The sequence below is a fragment of the Salvelinus sp. IW2-2015 genome, linkage group LG18, assembly GCF_002910315.2.
Source record: "Salvelinus sp. IW2-2015 linkage group LG18, ASM291031v2, whole genome shotgun sequence".
Classification (NCBI taxonomy): Eukaryota; Metazoa; Chordata; class Actinopteri; order Salmoniformes; family Salmonidae; genus Salvelinus; species Salvelinus sp. IW2-2015.
The window spans coordinates 13,054,449-13,082,159 of NC_036858.1; the positions used below are offsets into that span (position 1 = coordinate 13,054,449).

A 27,711-nucleotide genomic window follows, 5' to 3' on the forward strand; every position below is an offset into this window, starting at 1 on the left:
GGTAAGAGACTGAATGTAAGTATATAGTAATACAGACAGTATGATCAATGTTATTATTGCTTACGTAATTCCCACCAAGAATAGAGGAATATCAGGCTTGTCTACAAAAAAGATCACACAGTTAATTATCATTATAACCAAACTAAATGTCAAAGGTCAACAGAACATTTTTTATTTAATTAAATATGGATATTATTTAAACAAAGTGGATGATAAACTCTTAATTAAAGCAGGCAACTGTCAACTCAATAGCTCTTTGCTCTACACATTTTACACTGTATGCTAGTGTTGAATCTATTTAAAGTTGAATGATGGTTACGCAGCACACCACCCACTTAATCAACTCTTCAAGTCCCCCACAAACTGCTCTTATAAAAAAAAAACACATCCTCTACCTCATATGACAGCGGAGGGTGATAGCTATCAGAATAAAGTCACAATCTGGATCCTCCTCCCACTTTCAGTTTCAGGCATCAAGTTATTTTGTCATAGAGACCTGTCAAGCTCCTTTGGTACAAGACCAGGTCAGGTCGAAGTAGAGCAACGTAATGCCATACCTGATCAATGTTAACAACAGACGTGTCCCAGGGAATACAGAAGTATGTGGCTGCTCCTCACCATTGTCCTGTCTTACAGTATCGTCTGCCTGAATGGGAATCATACCACAACAGGTAAACACCTAATTTACAATTAACATTTATCTAACTTAATTAACAGTTCTACTGCTTGTATAACACCACATTAGCAGAAGCCTACAAGACATACCCTTTTGAAAAACCTGGCACACACATGGGCCACGTTCAGTTGCTAAACGTTGTCGAATGTTGCAGACAGAAATGCCATGAATAGAGCAGACATGACTCCTTTGTTCTACATGTCAGAGATGCATGTTTGTTCTACGTAACATATTTCTATCTGAACATTCCAAAACGTTGTGTCCTGCTGAACTCGCCTCTTTTTTATAAGCTTTGTGTTAATTAACTCACTTATCACCATCACCTGTGTCAGGTTTAGGTAAATCGTTTTTWAAAATATATATAACAATAAATGGCATGGGTTTACGGTTAAACAATTTGGAGAATAAATTATCAACTTTAAATATGAGAAACAAAATATTAGCATAATTTGCTCGATTATCAAATAAATGTAATATTGACTGATGACTATTGTAAGTTGAGGGTRTCTGTGTGTAGYCTGTAATGGTTTGCAAGCCATTACAGATTCTGTGTGAAATAAATGCGATATAACATACATGTAATTCATTCTTTGCTAAATACATTTTGTATTTCTTTATAAGGAAGCGTATTAATTTGGTCACACCTCTGTTTAATCCTACAGTGCATCAAAACATATAATTTATATATTTGACATATTGTGTTGAATTTATGTGTGAATGGCGTATTTCTCTGTGGTGTGTGAGATAAGGATATTGTGGTGTAGCAGGGTTTCCCAAACTCAAGCCTGAGGCTCCCCCTTGGTGCACGTTTTGGTTTTTKCCCTAGCACTACACMWCTTATTCAAATAACCAACTCATCATTGAGCTTTGATTATTTGAATCAGCTGTATAGTGCTAGGGTAAAAAACTAAACGTGTACCCAGGGGGGGCCCCAGGACYGAGTTTGTGAAACCCAGGTGYAAAGCACCATTGTGTGTGTTTCAGTGCTTATACAGTTGTATTTCATGTGGACTCTTCCAGGTCATGAATATAGMCTTGACTGTGTAAGTGATTACCTGTTCACCATTAACTGTTCCCTGAGCATCCTGCCAGAGGTTGCTCATACAGACCAGTCCTCTTACTGGCTGCGCATTGAGGACYTCTCTTTCGGGACGGTATTTGATGGGTGAGAACCCCACTATTTCATATTGCTAAAATGTTTGTACATTCATTTAAATGTATTAGTATCGTGGTTCTCAACCTTTTTTGGTTAATGTACACCTAGTCTGGAGTACCGACTAAGTAACCTCATGTGCATTTTAGCAGTGGGCTATATTCTTATTAGTCTTCCCAAGTACCCCCTGTGGATAGGCCATGTACCCCAGGTTAAGAACCACTGTATACACAGTACACACTGAGGCAATATGTGTAAATGATATGTTATAACTTTATATTGATTCCTGCTTTCTTTTTTTCCTGTTCACTTCCACTCATTACACAGTGGGAAGCTGAGGAAAACCAATGGCAATTACTCCTGTTCATTGGACACTTCCCATCCTGATTCTGCTGTTGATCCAGATCCTGATGAGGAGTCAGATTTTTTTTTTGACACTTCAAGATTTAAGATCACTCTCTATCACAACAGAAGCAATGGACAAATAAGCGCCACCTTGCTGGATGAGGAATACATGCCAGTAAAGCATAGTACGTGCTTTTTACAGTATTACAATACAAACATGACTTTGTGATATGCCTACCCTATATGCAAACTTCAATTGACAAGCATAGCTACTTGTTGAAATTGTTGGTTCGGGAAGCTAGGTAACACTTTACTTTACAGTGTCATTATTACTGTGCAACTACTCAAGTAATTACAGTATAAGAAGTATTGTAATTACAGCGTAATAATGAATAATTACAATACTTGGTACACTGTAATTACAGGAATCATTACACAGTAATAAGGGCACTGTAAAGTAAAGCATAACCGGCCAGTCCTTGCAATTCTGCCGCCTTAGGCTAGACCAAAAAATGCTGCCCCCCCAAAACTAGAATAGTCCCAGTAAGCAAAATTAAGTTGAAAAKATGTCATAAAGACGTATTTTCCAGACGTTGAAGTTAGGTTCAATTTAGGTTCTGAATGAAAAGTGAAAAGATATTTTTCATATGTTTAAAATACATATTTTCCAGGACGTTGACATCAGGTTAATTTTGGGGTTCTGAATAAAAGTTGMAAATACTTATTTTCCAGATGTTGAAAATACGTATTTTCCAGACGTTGGAATCAKGCTCATTTTTYGTTCTGAATGAAAGTTGAAAATAAGTCATTTATAGATGTCTATGTTTGGATACTTATACAAACTTGAAACCACTGATCATGACAATGGGGTGAAACTCTTGGACAACAGTTGTGGTTGTCCATTCCATATTATCCATTTTACCTTGACCTGTCCTGTTTGTAGGATATGATGTTTGTTAACATAACAGCGCATTTTGTATTTGATTGAGCACCATTTAGGTTAGGCTATTTGATCAGAGAAACCTGCATGATATAAAAAGTGTCCATCTCATTACATTGTCATACATTTTATCTCCAGCCTGTGGGCTAAAGAAAAGGCTACATATTCTTTCAACCATATCCTATATCTGCTACATGATTTATGTTAGATTCTTTTTTTGCGGAACGACGGTGGAGCGGCGCAGCGATGCGTCTCTCCAACAGCACCCTGGATAGGCGCGYTAGGAATGGACACTGCTTATCACAGGGCGGCATCAGCGCTCACCTAAAAAACACATAGGCCACTGGTTGAGAGAAATTGTCATTGTTTTTGGGCAGAATTATTGTGAGATTATATATGTTGTTGTTGGAGGTGCGTCTTGGTCAGTTTAGCTCAGAAAATGCCGCCCTCGTCAATCTGCTGCCGTAGACAACCGCTTAATGCTGTCTAATGAGCAGACCGGCCGCGGGAAGCTTTTCTTTTTGTGGACACTTTAATTCCATCCCAAATCTTTGACATAAGTGTCTTTCTCTCCCCAGTCAAACCCAATGCACCAATCAATCTCACCGTCAACCGGATGTCAAGTCAATACWGTGTTACCTGGATGAGTAGCTATGAGAAATATTTACAATTTGGCAATCTTCTGACTGACAACCTGAAGTACCAATTCTGGTACTACAGAAGTGGACACCAAGSCAACGTAAGACACTCAAATACTGCTAAAGATGTTTCTAAAATAAAGCCGGAGAATAAATGGATCTATTTCCTCGTATTTTTCCCCACAGGTTGTCGAAGTTCACCACTCAACTAACATCTCAGTGAACAATGAAAATTTTGAGCCAGACACAGACTACACTGGTAACGTGAGGTCCATCCCCAACCAACAACCGTATCAAGGCCAGTGGAGTGAATGGGCATCGGAGGTTCATTGGAGGACTGATCCCACACAAAAAGGTATGGTTCCGTCAAGACATTACGAACTTTACCAGAACAATTTGAGCCCACACCTTGCCTGTTCTGTGTTTCTTCAGGCTAATGCTGTTCCAATGTTCTTTGTACCCTTAGTCGGAGAACTTCCAACAAACACATTTACTGCCATCTTATGTGTGCTGGTTCCAGTACTGCTAATTCTGTGCTACATTCCAATTGTAAGGTACGTTTGGATGACCTTACCTTTGGTGACATCTACAGTGGGTGSAAGAACAGCTGCATGTCTTGTATCATGTAATTCATGGGGTGTGGAAACTTCTCATATATTGCAGGTTGAATAAATCCACCTTCATCCCAACTCCAGCACCATACTTCCAGTCCCTTTACGCTGACTGTGAGGGGGACTTCAGGGTAAGGAAGTCTTATGTCACCCTTGATGCATTAATACTTCTCAACGAGACGTGAACATTACACTAACACACTCTGTGGTGATTGTGGTTGTAGAGCTGGGTTGTGACCCCAGGCTCTGGGGCAGACTTACTCAAGACAGAGGAAACCCTGCAAATCGACACCCTGACTGAGACCATASCGGTCCTGGATGATGACCACTCCTCACTGGTGCCCTATCACATGATCCAGGAGGGCCCCAGCGACAACCTGTCTAACCCAGCGTCTGATGCACTTTTCCTGGGCATTGCTTATGCTGTATCTCTGGGGTCACCACTCCTGGCACCCAGAGGCCCACTGAAGAGTGTGTCTCTGAGTGAGCCAGAGAGCACCATCGAAGCAGACTCGGGGTGTTGGCTGCACAGCACCACATCTCTGGAGCGGGAGAGTGCCTGGTACAGCAACGTGTACTGCAGCAGTGACTACTGCACCCTATCAGACACTGGGAATTGTCAGGAAGTTACCCCTAGAGTCTATTGACGCACCGGTGCGTCAATCTAAGCAACATAATACAAAATCCCCRTCAAAATCCRTCAGTTTAAGCTAGAGATATGTTTTTTGTATGGGCTGCATCTCAAYCCCCCAGATCCGCCCATGTCTCCCTTCCACATCTGCGGTGGAAACTGGCAGAGCTACGGCGCTGTTAGTCAGACCAGGAGACATCCCGAAAATCGGTCGTCTCACGAAAACGTCTGTAGCAAGCAGTCAAATGTTCAATTTACCAGTCAAAGGGTAAATTGATTCAATTTAGGGTACATTGGGTAAATTGATTCAAGGGTAAATTGATTCAAGGGATTCAATTTACCAGTCAAATGTTTTGACACACTTATTCATTCAAGGTTTTTAATTTTTTTAAACTATTTTCTACATTGTAGAATAATAGCGAAGACATCAAAACTATGTAATAACACATATGGAATCATGTAGCAACCCACATTTTTTTTTTTTTTTATCAAAATATATTTTATATTGGAGATTCTTCAAAGTAGCCACCCTTTGCCTTGATGACAGCTTCGCACAGTCTTGGCATTCTCTCAACCAGCTTCACCTGGAATGCTTTTCCAACAATCTTGAAGGAGTTCTCACATATGCTGAGCACTTGTTGGCCACTTTTCCTTCACTCTGCGGTCCAACTCATCCCAAACCATCTCAATTGGGTTGAGGTCAGGTGATTGTGGAGGCCAGGTTATCTGATGCAGCACTCCATCACTCTCCTTCTTGGTCAAATAGCCTTTACACAGCCTGGAGGTGTGTTGGGTCATTGTCCTGTTGAAAAACAAATGATAGTCCCACTAAGCGCGCAAACCAGATGGGATGGCGTATCGCTGCAGAATGCTGTGGTAGCCATGCTGGTTAAGTGTGCCTTGAATTCTAAATAAATCACAGACAGTGTCACCAGCAAAGCACCCCCACATCATCACACCTCCTCCTCCATGCTTCACGGTGGGAACCACACATGCGCCTCCGCAAGGCAATCAAAYAAGCAAAGTGTCAGTACAGAGACAAAGTAGAGTCGCAATTCAACGGCTCAAACACGAGACGAATGTGGCAGGGTCTACAGAGAATCACGGATTACAAAAAGAAAACCAGCCCCGTCGCGGACATCAGCGTCTTGCTCCCAGACAAATTAAACAACTTCTTTGCATGCTTTGAGGACATTACAGTGCCACCGTCATGGCTACCAAAGACTGTGGGCTCTCCTTCTCTGTGGCCGACGTGAGTAAAACATTTAAAYTTGTTAACCCTCGCAAGGCTGCCGGCCCAGACGGCATCCCTAGCCGCATCTTCAGGTCATACGCAGACCAGCTGGCTGGTGTGTTTATGGACATATTCAATCAATCCCTATCCCAGTCTGCTGTCCCCACATGCTTCAAAATGGCCACCATTGTTCCTGTTCCCAAGAAAGCTAAGGTAACTGAACTAAATGACTATTGCCCTGTAGCACTCACTTCTGTCATCATGAAGTGCTTTGAGAGACTAGTCAAGGATCATATCACCTCCACCCTACCTGATACCCTAGACCCACTCCAATTTGCTTACCCCCAATAGGTCCACAGACAATGCAATCGCCATCACAGTGCACACTGCCCTATCCCATCTGGAGAAGAGGAATACCTATGTAAGAATGCTGTTCATTGACTACAGCTCAGCATTCAACACCATAGTACCCTCCAAACTCATCATTAAGCTTGAGACCCTGAGTGTTGACCGGCACCCTGTGCCACTGGGTCCTGGAATTTCTAATGGTCCACCCCCAGGTGGTGAAGGTAGGAAACAACATCTCCACCCCGCTGATCCTCAACACTGGGGCGCCACAAGGGTGCGTTCTCAGCTCTCTCCTGTACTTCCTGTTCACCCATGACTGCGTGGCCATGCACGCCTCCAACTCAATCATCAAGTTTGCAGACGACACTACAGTTGTAGGCTTGATTACMAACAACGACGAGACAACCTACAGGAAGGAGGCGAGGGGCCTCGGAGTGTGGTGTCAGGGAAATAACCTCTCACTCAATGTCAACAAAACAAAGGAGATGATCGTGGACTTCAGGAAACAGCAGAGGGAGCACCCCACTATCCACATCGACGGGACAGTAGTGGAGAAAGTGGAAAGTTTTAAGTTTCTCGGCGTACACATCACAGGCAAACTGAAATGGTCCACCCACACAGACAGGGTGGTGAAGAAGACGCATCAATGCCTCTTCAACCTCAGGAGGCTGAAGAAATTTGGCTTGTCACCTAAAACCCTCACAAACCTTTACAGTTGCATAATCGAGAGCATCCTGTCGGGCTGTATCACCGCCAGGTACGGCAACTGCACCGCCCACAACCGCAGAGCTCTCCAGAGGGTGGTGCGGTCTGCACAACGCATGACCAGGGGGCAAACTATTAGCCCTCCAGGACATCTACAGCATCCCGATGTCACAGGAAGGCCAAAAGATCATAAAGGACAACAACCACCCATGCTACTGCCTGTTCATCCCGCTATCATCCAGAAGGCGAGGTCAGTACAGGTGCATCAAAGCTGGGACAGAGAGACTGAAAAACAGCTTCTATCTCAAGGCCATCAGACTGCCAACATACAGACTCAAATCACTGGCCACTTTAATAAATGGATTTAATAAAGGTATCACTACTCACTTTAAATAATGCCACTTTAATAATGYTTACATATCCTACATTACTCATCTCATATGTATATACTGTATTTTAAACCATCTATTGCATCTTGCCTATGCCGCACGTCCATCACGCATCCATATATTTATATTTATATGTACAGTACATATTCTTATTCCATCCCCTTACATTGTGTGTATAAGGTAGTCGTTGTGAATTTGTTAGATTACTTGTTAGATATTACTGCACTGTCAGAACTAGATGCACAAGCATTTCGCTACACTCGCATTAACATCTGCTAACCATGTGTATGTGAACAATAAAATTTGATTTGATTTGTTCAGAACGACAAATATTTACCTTGTCAGTTAAGGGATTCAATCCAGCAACCTTTCGGTTACTGGCCCAACGCTCTAACCACTAGGCTTCTTGCAGCTACTAGTCTCATTCTATATCCTGGTTCATATAATACATTCCTTTGAAAAGTCTCATTCTATATCCTGGTTTATATACTACATTCCTGTGAAAAGTCTCAATGCATTAAGACATACAGTCTACCTGTTGGTTCTAGGTAAAGTGTTACCTTAGTATTTTCCGGTCCCTGTCATGAATCCTCTGAACTGTGTCCCTCTCTGGCCACTTTAATAATGTTGACATATTTTGCATTTCTCATCKYATATGTACAGTTGAAGTCGGAAGTTTACATACACTTAGGTTGGAGTTATTAAAAGTCGTTTTTCAACCACTCCCCAAATTTCTTGTTAACAAACTATAGTATTGGCAAGTCGGTTAGGACATCTACTTTGTGCATGACAGAAGTAATTTTTCCAACAATTGTTTACAGACTGATTATTTCACTTATAATTCACTGCATCACAATTCCAGTGGGTCAGAAGTTTACATACACTAAATTGACTGTGCCTTTAAACAGCTTGGAAAATTCCAGAAAATKATGTGGCTTTAGAAGCTTCTGTTAGGCTAATTAACATCATTTGAGTCAATTGGAGGTGTACCTGTGGATGTATTTCAAGGCCTACATTCAAACGCAGTGCCTCTTTGGTTAAAGAGAAAATCAAAAGAAATTAGACCTAAGAAAGAAATTGTGGACCTCCAAAAGTCTGGTTCATCCTTGGGAGCAATTTCCAAACGCCTGAAGGTACCACGTTCATCTGTACAAACAATAGTACGCAAGTATAAACACCATGGGACCACACAACCATCATACCGCTCAGGAAGGAGACACATCTCTGTCTCCTAGAGATGAACATACTTTGGTGCGAAAAGTGCAAATCAATCCCAGAACAACAGCAAAGGACCTTGTGAGATGCTGGAGGAAACAGGTACAAAAGTATCTATATCCACAGTAAAACGAGTCTATATTGACATAACCTGAAAGGCTCTTAGCAGGAAGAAGCCACTGCTCCAAAAGCACCATAAAAAAGCAGACTATGGTTTGCAACTGCACATGGGGACAAAGATTGTATTTTTGGAGAAATGTTCTCTGGTCTGACGAATCAAAATATAACTGTTTGCCATAATGACCATCGTTATGTTTGGAGGAAAAAGGTGGAGGCTTGCAAGCTGAAGAAACACACCCAACCATGAAGCACGAGGGTGGCAGCATCGTGTTGTGGGGGTGCTTTGCTGCAGGAGGGACTGGAGCACTTCACAAAATAGATGGCACCATGAGGATGGAAAATTATGTGGATATATTGAAGCAACATCTCAAGACATCATCAGGAAGTTGAAGCTTGGTCGCAAATGAGTTTTCCAAATGGACAATGACCCCAAGCATACTTCCAAAGTTGTGGCAAAATGGCTTAAGGACAACAAAGTCAAGGTATTGGAGTGGCATCACAAAGCCCTGACCTCACTCTGAAAATGTGTGGGCAGAACTGAAAAAGCGTGTGCGAGCAAGGAGGCCTACAAACCTGACTCAGTTACACCAGCTCTGACAGGAGGAATCGGCCAAAATTCACACCAACTTATTGTAGGAAGCTTGTGAGTACCCGAAACGTTTGACCCAAGTTAAACAATTTAAAGGCAATGCTACCAAATACTAATTGAGTGTATGTAAACTTCTGACCCACTGGAAATGTGATGAAAAAAATAAAAGCTGAAATAAATCATTCTCTCTAATATATTCTGGTATTTCACATTCTTAAAATTAAGTGGTGATCCTAACTGACCTAAGACAGGGAATTTTTACTAGGATTAAATGTCAGGAATTGTGAAAAACTGAGTTTAAATTGTATTTGGCTAAGGTGTATTTAAACTTCCGACTTCAACTGTATATACTGTATTCTATCCTATTCTACTGTATCTTAGTCTATGCCGCTCTGACATTGCTTGTCCAGATATTGATATATTCTTAGTTCCTTTCCTATACTTTAGTTTGTGTATATTGTTAGATATTACTTGTTAGATATTACTGCACTGTTGGAGCTAGAAACACAAGCATTTCGCTACACCCGCAATAACACCTGCTAACACGTGTATGTGACAAATAAAATGTTATCTAATGCGGAGATCATCCGTTCACCTACTCTGCGTCTAATAAAGACAYGGCGGTTGGAACCAAAAATGTCACATTTGGACTCATCAGATCAGATTTCCACGGGTCTAATGTCCATTGCTCGTGTTTCTTGSCCCAAGCAAGTCTCTTCTTCTTATAGATGTCCTTTAGTAGTGATTTCTTCACAGCAATAAGACCATGAAGGCCTGATTCACACAGTTTCCTCTGAACAGTTGATGTTGAGATGTCTCTGTTACTTGAACTCTGCGAAGTATTTATTTGGGCTGCAATTTCTGAGGCTGGTAAGTCTAATGAATTTATCCTCTGCAGCAGAGRWAACTCTGAGTCTTCCTTTCCTGTGGCGGTCCTCATGAGAGTCAGTTTCATCATAGCGCTTGATGGTTTTTGCGACTGCACTTGAAGAAATGTCCAAAGTTCTTGAAATGTTCTGCATTGACTGCTGTTCTTGCCATAATATGGACTTGGCCATTTACCAGAAAGGGATATCTCCTCTATACCACCCCTACCTTGTCACAAGACAAATGATTGGCTCAAACACATTAAGAAGGAAAGAAATTCCACAAAATAACTTTTAACAAGGCACACCTGTTCATTGAAATGCATTTCAGGTGACTACCTTATGACACTGGTTGAGAGAATGCCAAGAGTGTGCAAAGCTGTCATTAAGGCAAAGGGTAGCTATTTTGAAGAATCTCAAATATAAAATATACACTACCGTTCAAAAGTTTGGGGTCACTTGGTAATCTCCTTGTTCTTGAAAGAAAAGCAATTTTTTTTGTCATTAAATGCATTTCTATAGCTTCCAAAATGTTTTACAATGGTAGGGGAGTGGCAAGATGGAGGCAAGGTAGATTAACACAGCGCCCCCTATCAGTAATCTAGTGCATATATAAATAATTGAATACAATATAGGCTMGAAAAGTCATTGTAAATACACTGCATTTGCTCATCATAAACAAACGTGTTTATTCTTACTGGGATAATAAAATCCTCAATTCTTGTTTTAAAATGTTTTTGTAAAGTGCAAATCAGAGACGACTGGAGCTTTGAGGCCAGGCTCATCRTAACAGCTCACTGCAATGAGCCTGTCCTCCTGAAGCTCCTCCCACCAACCTCTGGTGCAAATATGCTATATTATAATCATGWTCTTTCAATTTTACCTCAATAATCTGGAAATCAAGTGTGATGTCTTACTCTGTATGGTGATGTTCAAACATGGTTTAATATACTATCTCAATAAAAATGATATATTGAAAGTGTCTTTAATAGTTTTTGGGGGAGAGGGTTGTCGGTTACAGCCATTAAAACATTTGTTAACCACCAGTATATTCTAACCTGCTTGATGGTGATTGCTTGTCTCCAGTCCTTGTCTTCAGGTATGTTGTGCCTGACAGATACGCGTCAGGATGGAAGAGGCAAGAAAATATATTGTATATAAGCTGCATTTCCTCTTCATCTACGGACATTGTGTTCATTCTTACTCATTGGATAACCTTAATTTTTGTTTTAAAATGTTTTGCGTAAATAAAAAAAAGTGCAAATATACTGTATTTTGATCATTATCATGTAAACAAAATACATCCACTCAAGTCAAAAATCGAATTTCTTGATGAAGTGTGATGTTTTACTGTATCATGATGATCAAACAAACATATGTACAAAATATGGTATACAGTATAAACAAAGTTTCTTGGGGGGGGGGTCCAGCTATAGCTTTTATCACATTTCTATGCCAGCATTTGTTAAAACACTAGTTTTACTGCAAGACAGAAAGTATAACAATTGCTTTATAGAAACRGTTTATTTAGTCTAACACGTACATGAACAAAGCACCCTATAAATAGAGTTTAATACAGAAGTAAGCCTACCTGCATTGAGACAAGGCCATAAAAAAAATTGCAAACACTACAAATAACAAAAGAAAAAGACAGCCAAGGCAGCAGAYTATTTTATATTACAGCATGCTGAATAGAAAACCTGCATAAAAGAATCAGACCGAGCATTCTAGAGAAACTAGTGAGATAATACAGTATAAAAAGTGCCACTAATTATACAGCAGTTGAAATACTGACATTTAAGTAAATAGCTAATTTTACATAATTAAAAATCAAGGAAAATACAAGAGTTTTTTTTGTTTTTTTTAAAGGAACTGTGAGAGAAAAATGAAACAAGACATACAAAGACAACCAAGACATTCTCTTCCTCAAAAGAGGCTTATTTTGAGTCGATGGCAAAACCGGTACTGTGCTCTGTCCCTCGCACCACAAGACAAGTAATACGGCTAAAGAAGGAAGCGGCCGGGGTGCTACGGCTCCCATTTCATCCCAGCGCCTGCCACACTCCAACCCAGAGGTAATGAACAAAAAAAGGAAAAGAGGATGGCACAGAATGTATCAGTTTTAAATAGAAGTCCTTATAAGCAAGTCCCGATGTGAAAGGGGCACATTCATAGAGAAACAGAGGGGAGGTGATCCGCGTTTGACCCATTCCTTCTGCCGATGCCAAGCCTTCACCCTTACGAAGGGGAGAATTTTTTGGCCTGTGCTCGAACTCTTTTTTCATATTCTACTCTGTTTTGGCTGAAAAGAAAGAGGGGTTTAGTAAAACAACAGAATGATCAGAATCTAGTGTTAATTCCACCATATCCCTATCCAAAAACAACACGGCAAACAGGAAGGGATCCCTTCGATACTAGCAAAACTCACCAGTAAATTGTGTATGCCTCTGCTTGGGCTGGATCCTGGATATTTGGCTCATTTAAGAGTTCCTGTATTCCTAATAGGATCTGTAAGAAATGACAAAACATAAAGATCACATTAGTTGGGCATAGCCATTTGGTGGCTATAGCTTGTAAGTCGATCCCCAGCATATCCTAACCTGCTTGATGGTGATGGCGGGTCTCCAGTCCTTGTCCTCCTCTAGAATGGATAGGCATACTGTGCCTGACGGATACACGTTAGGATGGAAGAGCGGAGGCTCAAATTTACCTATTAAATAAAAAATCTGTGATGTTAAACTAGAACTAATCTCACGACCTAAGGTCTGTTCCAATACAGCCTTCCTACCTTTGCGATCACCTGATCTAAATGAATTGGTGAAAAAAACCCTAGCTTGCACCTATCAAATTAGTGTCAGATCAGTGACTACGTCAAGGAAGAGGGAAGGATGCATTTTTCAAGTATTGGGCCCGAATACGGAGCTGTTCCCAACGTTCTGTATTGTGTCATGTTTTATGTTGCCCTCAGGAAGAGTAGCTGCTGCATGAGGAACAGCTAATGGGGATTCTAATAAAAAAACAAAATAAAAAAACAGAAGACTGGTTAAAAGGAAACTCACACTTTGGGGGCGAGGAAGGATAGTCATCCTTGAACAGCATCCGCAGTTTGAACAAGCCTCCTTCCCATGGGGTCTGGGGAGGAGTCGTAAGTGTTTATAATTGATCACAAACACTTGCAGACTATGAAGATCAAGGATGAACTATGACCCATCCTAGCATTCTTTGGTTTCATACAAGATGTCCACTTCATAGTGTTGGTGCAAAAACATTTCTTTGCAATGATCTACTACCAACTACGCACAGTCCGAACGCTATAAACAAAGTCACTCGGCACCTCCACTTTGAAASTGTATTGCATGTGTAGATAAACRGCTGTACTTACCCCCTTCTTCCCAGGAATGGCACATTCCCAGTTCATCAAGTTCATTGTTCCATCTGGATTTTTTGTCGGCACAGCCACAAAGCCCTTAGATGGAGGTGCATCAAACAGTAAAAGAGTGAGATTAAGCAAAAAATAAACCTTCATTTCAAAGCTCTTGAATAATGGATAAAACACRTCCCCCAATCCCTATCACAGTTAAATAAAAAGGTAAAAAAATAAATAAATCTGATTGGTAAAAAAAAAAAGTGTACTATTAGAAATATAAATAAAAAGTCTAGAACTACACACTGCTACTCACAAAAGGGTGGTCTTTCCGCCACGCTTTGCGCTCCTGAGCAAGCCGGCTCAATGCAATGCCTGACATGACTGGTGGGCTTTCTGAAACAGCAGAGGTGACAAACATGTGCTTTCAAAGACGTGTACATACATGTTWTCTAATTTCTTAGGATTGTGTCGTTATGGCATACACCAAYTGTACAACACATTAGGAACTCCTGCTCTTTCCATGACGGACTGACCAGGTGAAMGCTATGATCTTATACCGACGTCACTTGTTAAATCCATGCCAATCGGTGTAGATGAAGGGGACGCAGGTTAAAGGAGGAATGTTAATGCGTGCCATTCAGAGGGCAAATGGGCAAGGCAAAAGATTTAAGYGCTTTTGAACAGGACATGRTAGGTGCCAGGTGCACCAGTTTGAGTGTGTCAAGAACTGCAACACTGCTGGGTTTTTCCACGCTCAACAGTTTCCCATGTGTATCAAGAATGGCCCACCATACAAAGGACATCCAGCCAACTGTTGGAAGCATTTGAGTCAAAATGGGCCAGAATCCCAGTGGAACACTTGACACCTTGTAGAGTCCATGCCCTGACAAATTGAGGCTGTTCTGAGGGCAAAAGGGGGTGAAACTCAATATTAGGAAGGTGTTCTTAATGTTTTGCACACTCCGGTGCACAAAGGTATCAAAGTCAACAAGATTTCTGGAAGGCCGATGTTGATACCTGGTTTACAAAGTCTRGCCTAAATCAGTCAAGTTTAACATGCTACAGTTTATCAGGCATACAATGTGATATAACCAAAGATTTTTGGTATTTTATAAGATAGTGTTTCCAGCATTGAGAAAGAWGATTGTATTGCCAATACCAGGTTAGCTGAAGAATCGATGGTGGCGGTTTGTATGGGGCTTTCCTGTAACGTCCAGTAATGGACACCAACAATCTTTGGTTATATAAATCACATTTGCCAACTATAGCAAGCATAAACTGTGTCCCTTGTAGACTGGGGTTTGACATTTATGGAATTAGCAATTTAGCTACTTCCATCTCCCCTCTTTACATCCTTAGAAACCTCCCAGTGTGTACTGTAGGCTTTTAGTTTTATGCATCCAAAACTCTGGTCCTTGCTTGTTGTCATGCATTTCGTAGCAATAGCTAGCGAGCTAATGTTACATAGTTTAAAAAAATAGCAAACCAGCCTTGGTTATGAAGGGGTAAGATAACGTACTAGCTAGCTAAGCTCATTAGGCATAGGAGTTGTACTCTTCAATAATCAATGGGTAAATGGAGAGCAACAGCTAAGTATTACAGATGGCACATTTCCTTAACTGACACTTTGGGGTTAGTAATCTAGTCTGATATTGTCATTGACTGAGCACAGCTATCATCATASTAGTGATTTTACTGACTGATCTTTGACTCGTTCTGTACAAAGAACAAATCTWGACTCATTTTGTTCATTTGAGTCACTAATATATTGAACAAAAATATAAAAACACATAGTGTTGGTCCCATGTTTCATGAGCTGAAATAAAAGATCCCAGAAATGTTCCATACGCACAAAAAGCTTATTTCGCTCAAATTTGTTAACATTTCTGTTAGTGAATATTTCTCCTTTGCCAAGATAATCCATCCACCTGACAAGTGTGGCATATCAATAAACAGCATGCTCATTACACAGGTGAACCTTGTGCTGGGGACAACAAATGGCCACTATAGAATGTGCAGTTGCCACACAACACAATGCCACAGATGTCTCAAGTTGAGGGAGCGTGTAATTGGCATGCTGACTGCAGGAATGTCCACCAGAGCAGTTGCCAGAGAATTGAATGTTAATTTCTCTACCATAAGCTTCCTCCAACRTCGTTTTAGAGAATTTGGCAGTACGTYCAAACCGGCCTCACAACYGCAGAGCACGTGTACCTCCACATCCAGCTTCTTCACCTGTCAGACCGTCTGAGAAGAGCCACCCTGACAGCTGATGAAACTGAGAAGTATTTCTGTCATGGCTGTGTCCCTGCCCAGTCATGTGAAATCCATTTAATAGGCCCTAATGAATTTATTTCAATTGACCGTTTTCCGTATATGAACTGTAACTCAGTAAAATTGTTACATTTATATTTTTTGTTCAGTATAGACGCGGTAAACAGGTCAATCGAACTAGACCAAAACAATGGAATTACCTTGGAAATGCGTGGGGGAAAGATCACGAGTCTCATTGTCCCCCGAGCAAAATTTGCCTAAATTTAGGCTGTTTATTTCACACTATGTTGAGGTAAAAAACAGAGCACAATGCTTGTATGGAGGTCAACCCCAACACATGTTCATGTCATCCTTACCAATCAACTGCATTACAGTCAAAAATGTTATTTGAYTACCACCACCGATTTCTGTATGCTAGCTATACTAACCAGTTTATACGAACGGGAGTAAGAATTTAGGAGTCACTTCTTCTAAACCTGAAAAAAAGGGACAACTTCTACATGTTATGCAGCGAGAACAACCAAATATATCCAAATCGGACTTACAGTGCAATCGGAAAGTACTCAGACCCCTTGACTTTTTCCAAATTTTGTTACATTACAGCCTTATTCTAAAATGGAATAAATAAAACAAATTCCTTAGCAATCTACACACAATAGCCCATACTGAAGAAGTCAAAACAGGTTAGTAGAAATGTTAGCAAATGCATAATAAAAAAAAAAAAAGTATTTATATAAGTATTCAGACCCTTTGCTATGAGACTCAAAATTGAGCTCAGGTGCATCCTGTTTTATTTATCATCGAAGGTCGAAGGAATTGTCCGTAGAGCTCTGAGACAGAATTGTGTCGAGGCACAGATCTGGGGAAGGGTACGGAAAAATGTCTGCAGCATTGAAGGTCCACAAGAAAACCATGGCCTCCATCATTCTTAAATGGAAAAAGTTTGGAACCACCAAGACTCTTCCTAGAGCAATCGGGGGAGAAGGGCCTTTGTCAGGGAGGTGACCAAGAACCCGATGGTCACTGACAGAGCTCCAGAGTTCCTCTGTGGAGATGGGAGAACCTTCCAGAAAAACAACCATCTCTGCAGCACTCCACCAATCAGGCCTTTATTGTAGAGTAGCCACTTCTCAGTAAAAGGCACATGACGGTTTGCTTGGAGTTTGCCAAAAGGAACCTAAAGGACTCTCAGACCATGAAAAACAAGATTCTCTGATATGATGAAACCAAGATTGAACTTTTGGCCTGAATGCTAAGGGTCACGTCTGGAGGAAACCTGGCACCAGGTCTAAACCTATTTTAAATTTTATTTTTTAATTTATTTTATTTTTTAGAATAACTACATTGTGGGACGGTTAGCCCACGTAAATCATGACGGGTTTGACCAATATCCACTTTGTTAGATCAGATTTGTTGAATGTACGGCAATCTGGTCACTGGAACGTCTGTGGATAGGTTAATATAATAGTTTAAACTGTTTACATGATTTGCAAGAAGAACAATTTCCTTAATAATCCTGGCTACTGATGGGACTTTTGATAAATGCAGAAAATTGCCAATCAAAATAAACTTTCTACCACAGTGACCATGTCCTTTTTGCGAATACTTTTTGATTCTGAGTTCGGACATATACATTTCGACTGAAATTATTTAAGACGCATACTTCAGTTTTTCCTCAAACTCACTTTACTCGCGCATAAGAGGGAGGCTTGCGCTACCCGGTGCCGGTACATGCGCAGATCTAATAAACTGCTGGAACATCGATTAAATGTCCTAATACTTCTAAAGATTGCTCAGAAAGCCAGGTGTTTTAATTGGCATATGCTTACTTCGATTATGACCTTACACCGTTTAAGATAAGCAGAGTAAGGTGTTTACATGACTAATGCCATACTCTGCCTTCTCCCATAATCAGTTTAATATTGAATTATTAGTACACATGTAAACATACTCATTGGGTGTTTCTCAAAATCCATACAACCGTACTCCGAGCACGCACATTGGAGCACGGGAGGGTCAGCGGTTTAGTCCAAATCAAAATAGGCAAAACGGAGCACGAAGGGCACTTCTCAAACGCACACTCCATTTGAACATATTTTGAAGCATGTATCAATAAGCTACAGCGGAAAGCGTGCAACAACAAAAAAATGCAACCACGAAAAAAATATTACACAACATTTCTTGAAATCAATGTCAGACATTTGAGCTGAAGCGAGAGAAAATATACTCCGATTTCAGATTGAAACGTTGCCTAGTCACATCTCACATGTTGCCTGACTACAATATTTTATCTTGATATGTTAATAAATTCCAGCTGTGTTCATTTTGGCATGTTTACCTGCCTACGTATCGCAAGCCCATAATAAGTCAATAGAGCTACCTGACAGCCACACAGAATTGTTAGCTAGCTACCCACGAAAAATTGGCATCTACCTTGAATAACATTAGTTTTATCTCATTTTTGCCTGTTAAACTACCTGGTTTACCTTTTCTACCTTTTCCTACAAGTCTGTTCGTTAAATTTCTGCCTTGCTAGAGATGCCCCAGTCAACTGTAAGTGCTGCTATTATGAAGTGGAAACGTCTAGGAGTAACAACAGCTCAGCCGCGAAGTGGTAGGCCACACAAGCGTACAGAAAGGGACCACTGACGCACGTAAAAATCATCTGTCCTCAGTTGCAAAACACTCTCTACCCAGTTCCAAACTGCCTCTGGAAGCAACGTCAGCACAATAACGGTTTGTTGGGAGCTTCATGAAATGGGTTTCCATGGCCGAGCAGCTCGCACACATGCCTAAGATCACCATGTGCAATGCCAAGTGTCGGCTGGAGTGGTGTAAAGCTCGCCGCCATTGGACTCCAGGGCAGTGGAAATGTTCTCTGGAGTGATGAATCACGCCTCACCATCTGGCAGTCAGAGATTAATCTAGGTTTGGCAGATGCCAGGAGAATGCTACCTGCCCCAATGCATAGTGCCAACTGTAAAGTTTGGTGGAAGAGGAATAATGGTCTGCGGCTGTTGTCATGGTTCGGGCTAGGCCCCTTAGTTCCAGTGAAGGGAAATATTAATGCTACAGCATACAATGACGTTGTAGACAATTCTGTGCTTCCAACTTTGTGGAAGGCCCTTTCCTGTTTCAGCATGACAATGCCCCCGTGCACAAAGCGAGGCCCATACAGAAATGGTTTGTCGAGATTGGGGTAGAAGAACTTGACTGGCCTGAACAGAGCCCTGACCTCAACCCCATCGAACACCTTTGGGATTAATTGGAATGCTGACTGAGTCAGGCCTAATCGCCCAACATCAGTGCCCAACCTCACTAATGCTTTTGTGGCTGAATGGAAGTAAGTCCCCATAACAATGTTCCAATATCTAGTGGAAAGCCTTTCCAGAAGAGTGGAGGCTGTAATAGGAACAAAGGGGTGGGGGGACCAACTCCATATTAATGCCCATGATTTTGGAATGGGAATTAATATGTAGCATAGATAGTTTATCATTATGAAGTAGAACATTTGCTTGCGTYGCCTCTATTGTTGCGATTGTCCTGGCTGGAAGAAGGTTCAGTGAATGTGTAAGTCCATAGTCAAGTCAATAGGRTAACTGTCTAGCTAGGTAGCCACGAAGAATTGTTAGCTAGCTAACTACAGAAAATGTACATCTACCGCGCATAAGTCATTTTTGCCTGGCTAGCTAGATTACTACGATTCACATATCTAGCTGATCATTATCAAGTAAAACGTTTGCTTTGTGTAGATCTTGTTTAGTCTCTATTGTTAYCATTGTCCTGGMTGGAAAAAGGTTCAGTGAATGGGGAAGTGCAGTGTGAGGTAATACAGTAGTGCTTCTCAAATGTAATGTTTTAATCCGTTCTCCACACGCTCGTCCTCACAAGAACATACGCAAGAGAATGCAATTGGAGAATGCACTTGGAGCATGTGTGGAGCACGGTAGTGTGCATGTTGAGAAACACTCATTTACCATCTATGCCCAAAGCATGCATGACCTAGACCTGCAAATGATAAACTGAAAACGCAAAGAATGATTCTACAAGTTTCTAGTTCACCATAAGGGGCTTATTGAGCTGTCATTTGTAACAGAAGTGTAAAAGTGTGCTTTAAAGCAATTTACATTTGTTGATTACTATATACAAATAATACTATTTCTTGATACATTTGAAACAAGGTCTATTTGTGGCCGCAATTGGACTAGATTGTTTACGACTCTTGGCGGAATGCATTGCTTGACTGCCGTGAGGGTGATAAACACAATATCATTCGCAATCTGCAACACACCAAACTATTAATTTCGGATTTCTTTTGTTGTTTCAGAAACTCATTGTGTGCATGTTTTGGTTCTACAAAACATTCATTAACGAATTTCATTTATTCTTACACATGAGATCAATTAACAGTTATAACCATGTATTTTTGTTATGTTATTGCTGCAGCAGGATTTATTTTAYAGTTGTTGGTCGGAGCATGTCTCCGGAGCCGCTGAGCCGGAGGAGAGCGTATTAATCCTTCTACTATAGTCATAACGACCAGCAGGTAAACGAAAACCAAAATGATCGATTCACTCAAACATCATGACTCGTCAGTAAAAAATAAATAAAACTCGTTCAAAAATAACGATTAGTCGAATAGTTAACGAACTGCACATCACTAAGTTACATCATAGCTAGCTATTAGCATAACATCCGGCTGTTYATCTGTACCAGCAACAAGTCCAGCATGTTTGAGCAAAATGGTCCGCTTGTGGCTAAAACACGTTAGAAGGTAGCTAGTTATGTCAGCGACTATAGTGACGTAAGAAAGAAATTACTCAGAGCAAGTTCCAAGACAGAAACTGGCCAACAACATGCGCAAGTACCCTGGCTATTTGTGGCGGGCGGCTGGCAAACTGAAAAACCATAGACTTGCGCACTTGTCGTTGATTTTACACGTCGTTGTGGCAACGAGACTCGTTCTTCTCATCTGAAGCCATACATATTAGTTGCCATGTTGGTCCGCTTGCTTTGGCTTAAAGCGGAACCTCACACGAATTTGCAATACCACCCATGACTGAGCAGGACAAAGAACCTAGTGCTTCCCAAACTGGCGCACATTTACGCATCAACCAACTAGCGAAAATGGCGCAAACTCAGGCAGATAGTAAAGCTAACCTAGTATTGCATAAATACAAAATTGTTGGGCGACATTCGCTTACCTTGYTGTATGGCTATAATGACTCGTATTATTTAACTGTATGAATGAATCGTCTTTTAATCAAGAAAAACCCCGGTGAAGTTTCCCTCCTGAAAAAGCACCCGTTCCTGTCCGGGCTAAATAACAAGACCAGTGACATAGGCAACCTCCCAACCGCCTGAAAATATKTATAATTAATTGGGGGTTATGGAGAGATTGATGTACCATCATCACGTTACTAGTTTGTGTTAATTGAAATAACTGACAATTAAGTGGCTACAATGTTCACAATGTGGTCTGCATTGATTTGGGCACAATTTGCATTCTTAAATGACAGTTGATGAACATGCATTTATTACTATGTTCCATCATGTAAGTTATTCAATATGTGCACAGGATTTGGATAATAATTTTAGACATAGTCATATTCAATGTAATATAACAAATAAGTGCAAACAGGCAATTTTGTAGACGACTAAATATTTAAAGGAGCAGCACAAWTTTTTTCTACCTGTTACCACAGCCACAAAGTCAAAATTGGCTATATCCTAAACATTTGAGAGAGATCGTTGAAGATTGACGTCGAAATTGGATGGTTAATGGAGGGAAATTGGATGGTTATGTCCTGAGGACCCCTTTTTAAATAAAAAACATKTTATTAATTTAGCAGACGCTCTTATCCAGGTGCAATTTAGGTTTAAGTACCTTGCTCAAGGTCACAGCAACAGATTWTTCACCTAGTTGCCTCTGGGATTCGAACCAGCAACCTTTCGGAGCACTATTACCATCAAGTAGGATTGGGTTATGCTAGGTGGCAGATTAGTGAACTCCAAAGACTGTATCAGAAGGTTGCATGTTTAATCCTAGTCGGGCACTGTTTTTTTTCTTTTTCACCCTATCCCAAACCTTAACCATTCGGGATGAGGGCGCAAATGTAACTCTTAATTTAGAAATAGGGTTGCACCAACATGGATTAACTCTTAAACTGGATTAAATCAAGGTGTATCTATTAATCTTGTTGCACCAAATGTTAAACCTAGTTTTAAATTAATCCAAGTTAAATTAAATCCTTCCCCTAATCTAAATTTAGTTTTCACTTTAAAMCTAGATTAATTTGAAGTCTGTTGCTCAATTAATAAAAAATATATATATACATTTAGATTGGAGATGAATTCTAAACTGCCACTTTAGTTGGTTTAATTGATAAAATGGCAGCATGTCTACTGTGGAGAGACCAAAACGAGTTCCTCAGAGAATAGTGACAGGTTGAATCATGTTGAGTTTTATGATAATTAACTCATTATTAGTAGGCTATTTACGTGACCATTTTGTACAACAATTGAATTGGGGTTAATGATATGCCCAGCCTTGGTACGAATGATGATGTTATGCAACATGTAACGGGCCTGATAACAAAAACATTGTAGTGAAGTAACGTTAGCATGAACGTTMGTTTTAACATGCATTATAGGAATTTATATTTACCAGTTAYTTATGCTTACTAAATATTGGTGGGTCAAATTGTCCGTCGTCATCATAGGGGTTTTGRAGAGGGGCAAACTGCTGGRGAATCATCTCGCATATTTTCTGGGCGATAGGATTAATTCCCTTGGACGGAGGCCCCCCTCCGGGTCCGGTCTGAAATAGCCCCCGCCTCACCTCTGCCGCATCCTTTCTCACTTTTGCTTTAAAAAAAAATCCATCACGCTTTCATCCGATTTGGGTCCTTCTCTTTAATCCGTGTTGAGTCATTACATTTGTCGAATAAAATGGCTCAAGTGTCTTCCTTTTTGTCAGTCGTGTTGTCTGTCATTTTATCCTCGAGTAAGTTACAAAATTCCTCCATCAGCTCCGACAATTGTTTTTTYTCTTCATAAAACGGCGAAATTTTTAACTTCTTTGACGTGCCACGATCAGGTGGCTAGCGGACAAATAATACATGGCTAAATAACGTTAGGTAATGACAATAATACATAATATTGTATGCTAGCTAGCTTGGTTTATAAACTAGCTAGCTACAGGAGCTAACGAATTCGTTCTGTCTAGTACTGGCAAATAACGGATTTTATTTCAAATCAGCCAACCCATGAGAACCTTTCACGATGGAGTTGCAGTACTTCTAACGTTATATTGTTAGTATTTTATCAAGGAACAGCAACTTTGTGGCCTCATTTGTCAAGTAGGCTAGCTACTTCGTTTCAACTCACGAAATACCTCATATATTGGTGTAACATGTCACTAATCATAGTTTAAAACCGTTAATCATAGATTTACTGATCCAGATTTAAATTCAGTGGTGAAGTGGTGCAACCCGTTTGGAGAACGTGGATGAACGTCTAAATTGTGCAAATTCATTAAAACAACAATTATCTTTTTGCTCTAAATTTAAGATTAGGGTAAGGCATGAGGTTAGCAGCGCGGTTGGTAAAATTAGTTTAAAAATAAATCAGATGTAGAAATTGGCGGGGTATATGACTTTGTGGCTGCGGGAAATAGTGACGACACAGTACCAGCATTTTCAAATGAATAACACTAGAGGGCGCTATTTGTTTACGTTTACTGTATCAGTTCAATTTGGTAAGAGTGACCAGCAGGTCTTTCGTCTGTTAATAAATGTGAAGAATTGCTCTTTTGCAACTATTGGCTTATTTGAATATGATTACAACATAAGGTGCTATGAAGTTTGGATGATCATTATTTTCCCCTCTCCAGGTAAGACAGACATTGTGCTTTTGCACAGTCCCTAATTTGAGTCAGATCCTGCCCGAACAGCATCCGGCAACTCTGTTTTGGACAGTGTCCTTCCGGAACCCATTTTCTAGGATCCGGTACCTCTTRTGGCATGAAAAATAACTATCACTTTTGGAAATGWACAAATCAGAGTTAGGCTAATTCAAGTTGACTCCTCCGTAATTCTCCTGGCAGCCCCCTAAAAAAACGTTACGTAGAAGCGCGCCTGTACCTCGCACAGAACTACCGCGCGAAGGGTTCTGGAGGTGGCGCAGAACCCCTGATAAAGTGTAATACATTTGCCAAAGTTATACAATTGCGCCTGTTTGTTCAGAAAGAAATGCAAYAATTCGGACTWCTACACYAGGAGTAGGCCTATAATTTAGCCACRGATGGTCAARTTTTTTTTTATTGCCTGTGCTGTGGATTGTGTAGTCCAATCACGAGTAATGCMTACAGTCGGGAACGCGTGACAAACCTGTCAGTGAACATCATGCAGCCAAAACAGGCCTTTCGCAATATTTCAAATATAGTCGCGGGAAAACAGTTTGGAAAGCAAATTGATCCTGCTGAAAAGAGAAGACTAATCTGCCAGTAAGGCCATTCTACTGCCAATGTTTGTCTGTTTATCAACTTCCAAATAGGCCTATTGAGCGAACAGCATTGTTTTACCAAGTAAAACAAGAGATTTTAGTAAAACAAAGCTTTTGGCACGAGCGCATCGGCCATCGCCGGTGGATGAGCTGAGCTTCATTGGGTGAGTCAGTGAAACTGGAAAGCTTTAWGACTAATTTCCTCGTACTGTACAATGTGTGTCTCCACACACGCCTAGGTCTATGCTATTGATGGATTGAAGGTCGATTTTATTGATCTCAGATTCTGTTCATCAGTGTTAAAGTAGCCTGTCATTTCGATAATTTGTTAGGTATAAAATAAATATTCTGCTAGTCTCCAGTTATCTAAAATGTAGAATTGCACGAAATGAGTTTATAAAAGGCCACATTTCCCCCGAACACCAAGCTACACATTTTTACCCATGTGTGCAACTTCAACAAGCGCCTCTACTCCACTGATCTACGCCAGTACGCAAAAACATGAGAACACCAAGCTACACATTTTTACCCATGTGTGCAACTTCCACAAGCGCCTCTACTCCACTGATCTACGCCAGTACGCAAAAACATGAGAAAAGCTTTCAATGCTTTATTATAAAGGAGATTTTTTCTTCTTCTCATGCGTACTGGTACCTCAGAGCACCCCGGGTCACTTCGCTCTCCGGCTCATTTTTTGTTCCAGCGCCTCCAAATGTACAAATGAAGCACTGCTTTTGCCACTAGTGAGTGTTAGATACGTTTTTTGTTGCCTCGACTTGTCCCTTTTCCCCCAATGGTGTAGTTTTAATTTGAGCATTTTATTGAAGTATTGATGTAGGCTGATTTAAGTATTTATGCACAAAATCTTACAAAACAATCTGAGTGTGCTGCTACAAACTGTATAAAAAGAACAGATACACACATGTGAAATGCAAACCATTTTATTGAAGTTAACCTATGCAAGACCATACATCTATCCCAGTAACATTTTTACATTGCATAAAATCATGGTAATAGTCAGAAGTGACAGGTGTAGTGATATGACATCATTCTGATAATTATCTTCGATATCAAGAGCATTATAATTCTRATTGTGGAACAAGTGCATTCCACCTACTCTGGAATAATAGGCCTGTGTGTGACTGTCTTCAATCATGCGTTACAGTGGACTGTGATGAARTAACCAGCTGACTCTTCCCAATATACTGGGAACTTGCTCATCTTACAGTACAGACTGGAGACTTGTGCACAAAATACGTTTTTCCGTTAAAGTTAAATGACCATGGCATGTAGTCTAGCAGTGTGTAAAATGGTGCTGCTGAGGAGGTAGTGCAGCCACCCACTGTGATGCTGTTATACAGGTCAAGACCAAAGTACACAGACTGCTAAGATTAAGATGGAACCAAGCTAACTAAACAAAAAAAAGTACAAATCTCACAGCAACAATACTCTTGAGACCAACATTAGTCTCCTCAAGCTAACTGAGCTAGTCACCATTTTCACAGAATCAATTTCACAGGGGGAAAAAATAAGATTGTCTCCAGCACTTTCTCAGTTAACCCAGAACGAAATTCTTACGTAAATTGGTCAGTACCATTTACAGTTGAAGTCGGAAGTTTACATACACTTAGGTTGGAGTCATTAAAACTCGTTTTTCAACCACTCCACAAATTTCTTGTTAACAAACTATAGTTTTGGCAAGTCGGTTAGAGCATCTACTTTGCGCATGACACAAGTAATTTTTCAAACAATTGTTTACAGAGAGATTATTTCACTGCATCACAATTCCAGTGGGTCAGARGTTTACTAAGTTGACTGTGCCTTTAAACAGCTTGGAAAATTCCTGAAAATGTTGTCATGGCTTTAGAAGATTCTGATAGGCTAATTGACATCATTCGAGTCAACTGGAGGTGTACCTGGATGTATTTCAAGGCCTACCTTCAAACTCTTTGCTTGACATGGGAAAAACAAAAGAAAGCAGCCAAAACCTCAGAAAAACAATTGTAGACCTCCACAAGTCTGGTTCATCCTTGGGAGCAATTTCCAARCRCCTGAAGGTACCACGTTCATCTGTACAAACAATAGTACGCAAGTATAAACACCATGGGACCACGCAGCCGTCATACCGCTCAGGAAGGAGACCCGTTCTGTCTCCTAGAGATGAACGTACTTTGGTGCAAAGTGCAAATCAAATCCCAGAACAACAGCAAAGGACATTGTGAAGATGCTGGAGGAAACAGGTACCAAAGTATCTATATCCACAGTAAAACAAGTCCTATATCGACATAACCTGAAAGGCCGCTCATCAGGGAAGTAGCCACTGCTCCAAACACGCCATAAAAAGACAGACTACGGTTTGCAACTGCACATGGGGACAAAGATCGTACTTTTTGGAGAAATGCCTCTGGTCTGATGAAAACAAAAATAGAACTGTTTGGCCATAATGACCATCGTTATGTTTGGAGGAAAAAGGGGGAGGCTTGCAAGCCGAAGAACACATCCCAACCGTGAAGCACATGGGTGGCAGCATCATGTTGTGGGGGTGCTTTGCTGCAGGAGGGTCTGGTGCACTTCACAAAATAGATCACCATGAGAAAGGAAAATTATGTGGATATATTAAAGCAACATCAAGACATTAGTCAGGAAGTTAAAGCTTGGTCGCAAATGGGTCTTCCAAATGGACAATGACCCCAAACGGCCTAAGGACAACAAAGTCAAGGTATTGAAGTGGCCATCAAAGCCCTGACCTCAAACCTATCGAAAATTTGTGGGCAGAACTGACAAAGCGTGTGCGAGCAAGGAAGCCTACAAACCTGACTCAGTTACACTAGCTCTGTCAGGAGGAATGGGCCAAAATTCACCCAGCTTATTGAGGGAAGCTTGTGGAAGGCTACCCAAAATGTTTGACCCAAGTTATGCAATTTAAAAGGCAATGCTACCAAATACTAATTGAGTGTATGTAAACCTCTGACCCACTGGGAATGTAATGAAAGAAATAAAAGCAGAAATAAATTACTCTACTATTATTGACATTTCACATTCTTAAAATAAAAAGTGGTGATCCTAACTGACCTAAGACTGGGAATTCTTACTAGGATTAAATGT

At 40.7% G+C, this 27,711-nt stretch overlaps 2 protein-coding genes across 3 annotated transcripts; one reads left to right on the top strand and one right to left on the bottom strand.

Annotated features, from left to right (window-relative positions):
• The first annotated feature begins 460 nt into the window (after positions 1–460).
• LOC111978536 (interleukin-21 receptor) lies at positions 461–5,011 on the top strand. The gene is made up of 8 exons (XM_024008644.2): positions 461–671; positions 1,697–1,841; positions 2,157–2,359; positions 3,693–3,853; positions 3,939–4,107; positions 4,219–4,306; positions 4,416–4,494; positions 4,588–5,011. Exons 1-8 carry the CDS (start codon positions 602–604, stop codon positions 5,008–5,010), a joined length of 1,338 nt encoding a protein of 445 aa, XP_023864412.1. The 5' UTR covers positions 461–601; the 3' UTR covers position 5,011.
• Positions 5,012–11,965: 6,954 nt separating this feature from the next.
• On the bottom strand, positions 11,966–22,912 carry LOC111978296 (SUMO-conjugating enzyme UBC9-B). Of its 2 annotated transcripts, none has more exons than XM_024008276.2 (7): positions 22,786–22,912; positions 14,141–14,220; positions 13,843–13,926; positions 13,520–13,592; positions 13,061–13,170; positions 12,889–12,968; positions 11,966–12,762 (listed from the first exon to the last, which is right to left on the bottom strand). In XM_024008276.2, exons 1-7 carry the CDS (start codon positions 22,856–22,858, stop codon positions 12,699–12,701), a joined length of 564 nt encoding a protein of 187 aa, XP_023864044.1. In that variant the 5' UTR covers positions 22,859–22,912; the 3' UTR covers positions 11,966–12,698. The 2 variants fall into 2 exon arrangements, with proteins under 2 accessions (XP_023864044.1, XP_023864045.1); XM_024008277.2 differs by lacking the exon at positions 22,786–22,912 and adding an exon at positions 21,306–21,437.
• Between the last annotated feature and the right edge of the window lie 4,799 nt (positions 22,913–27,711).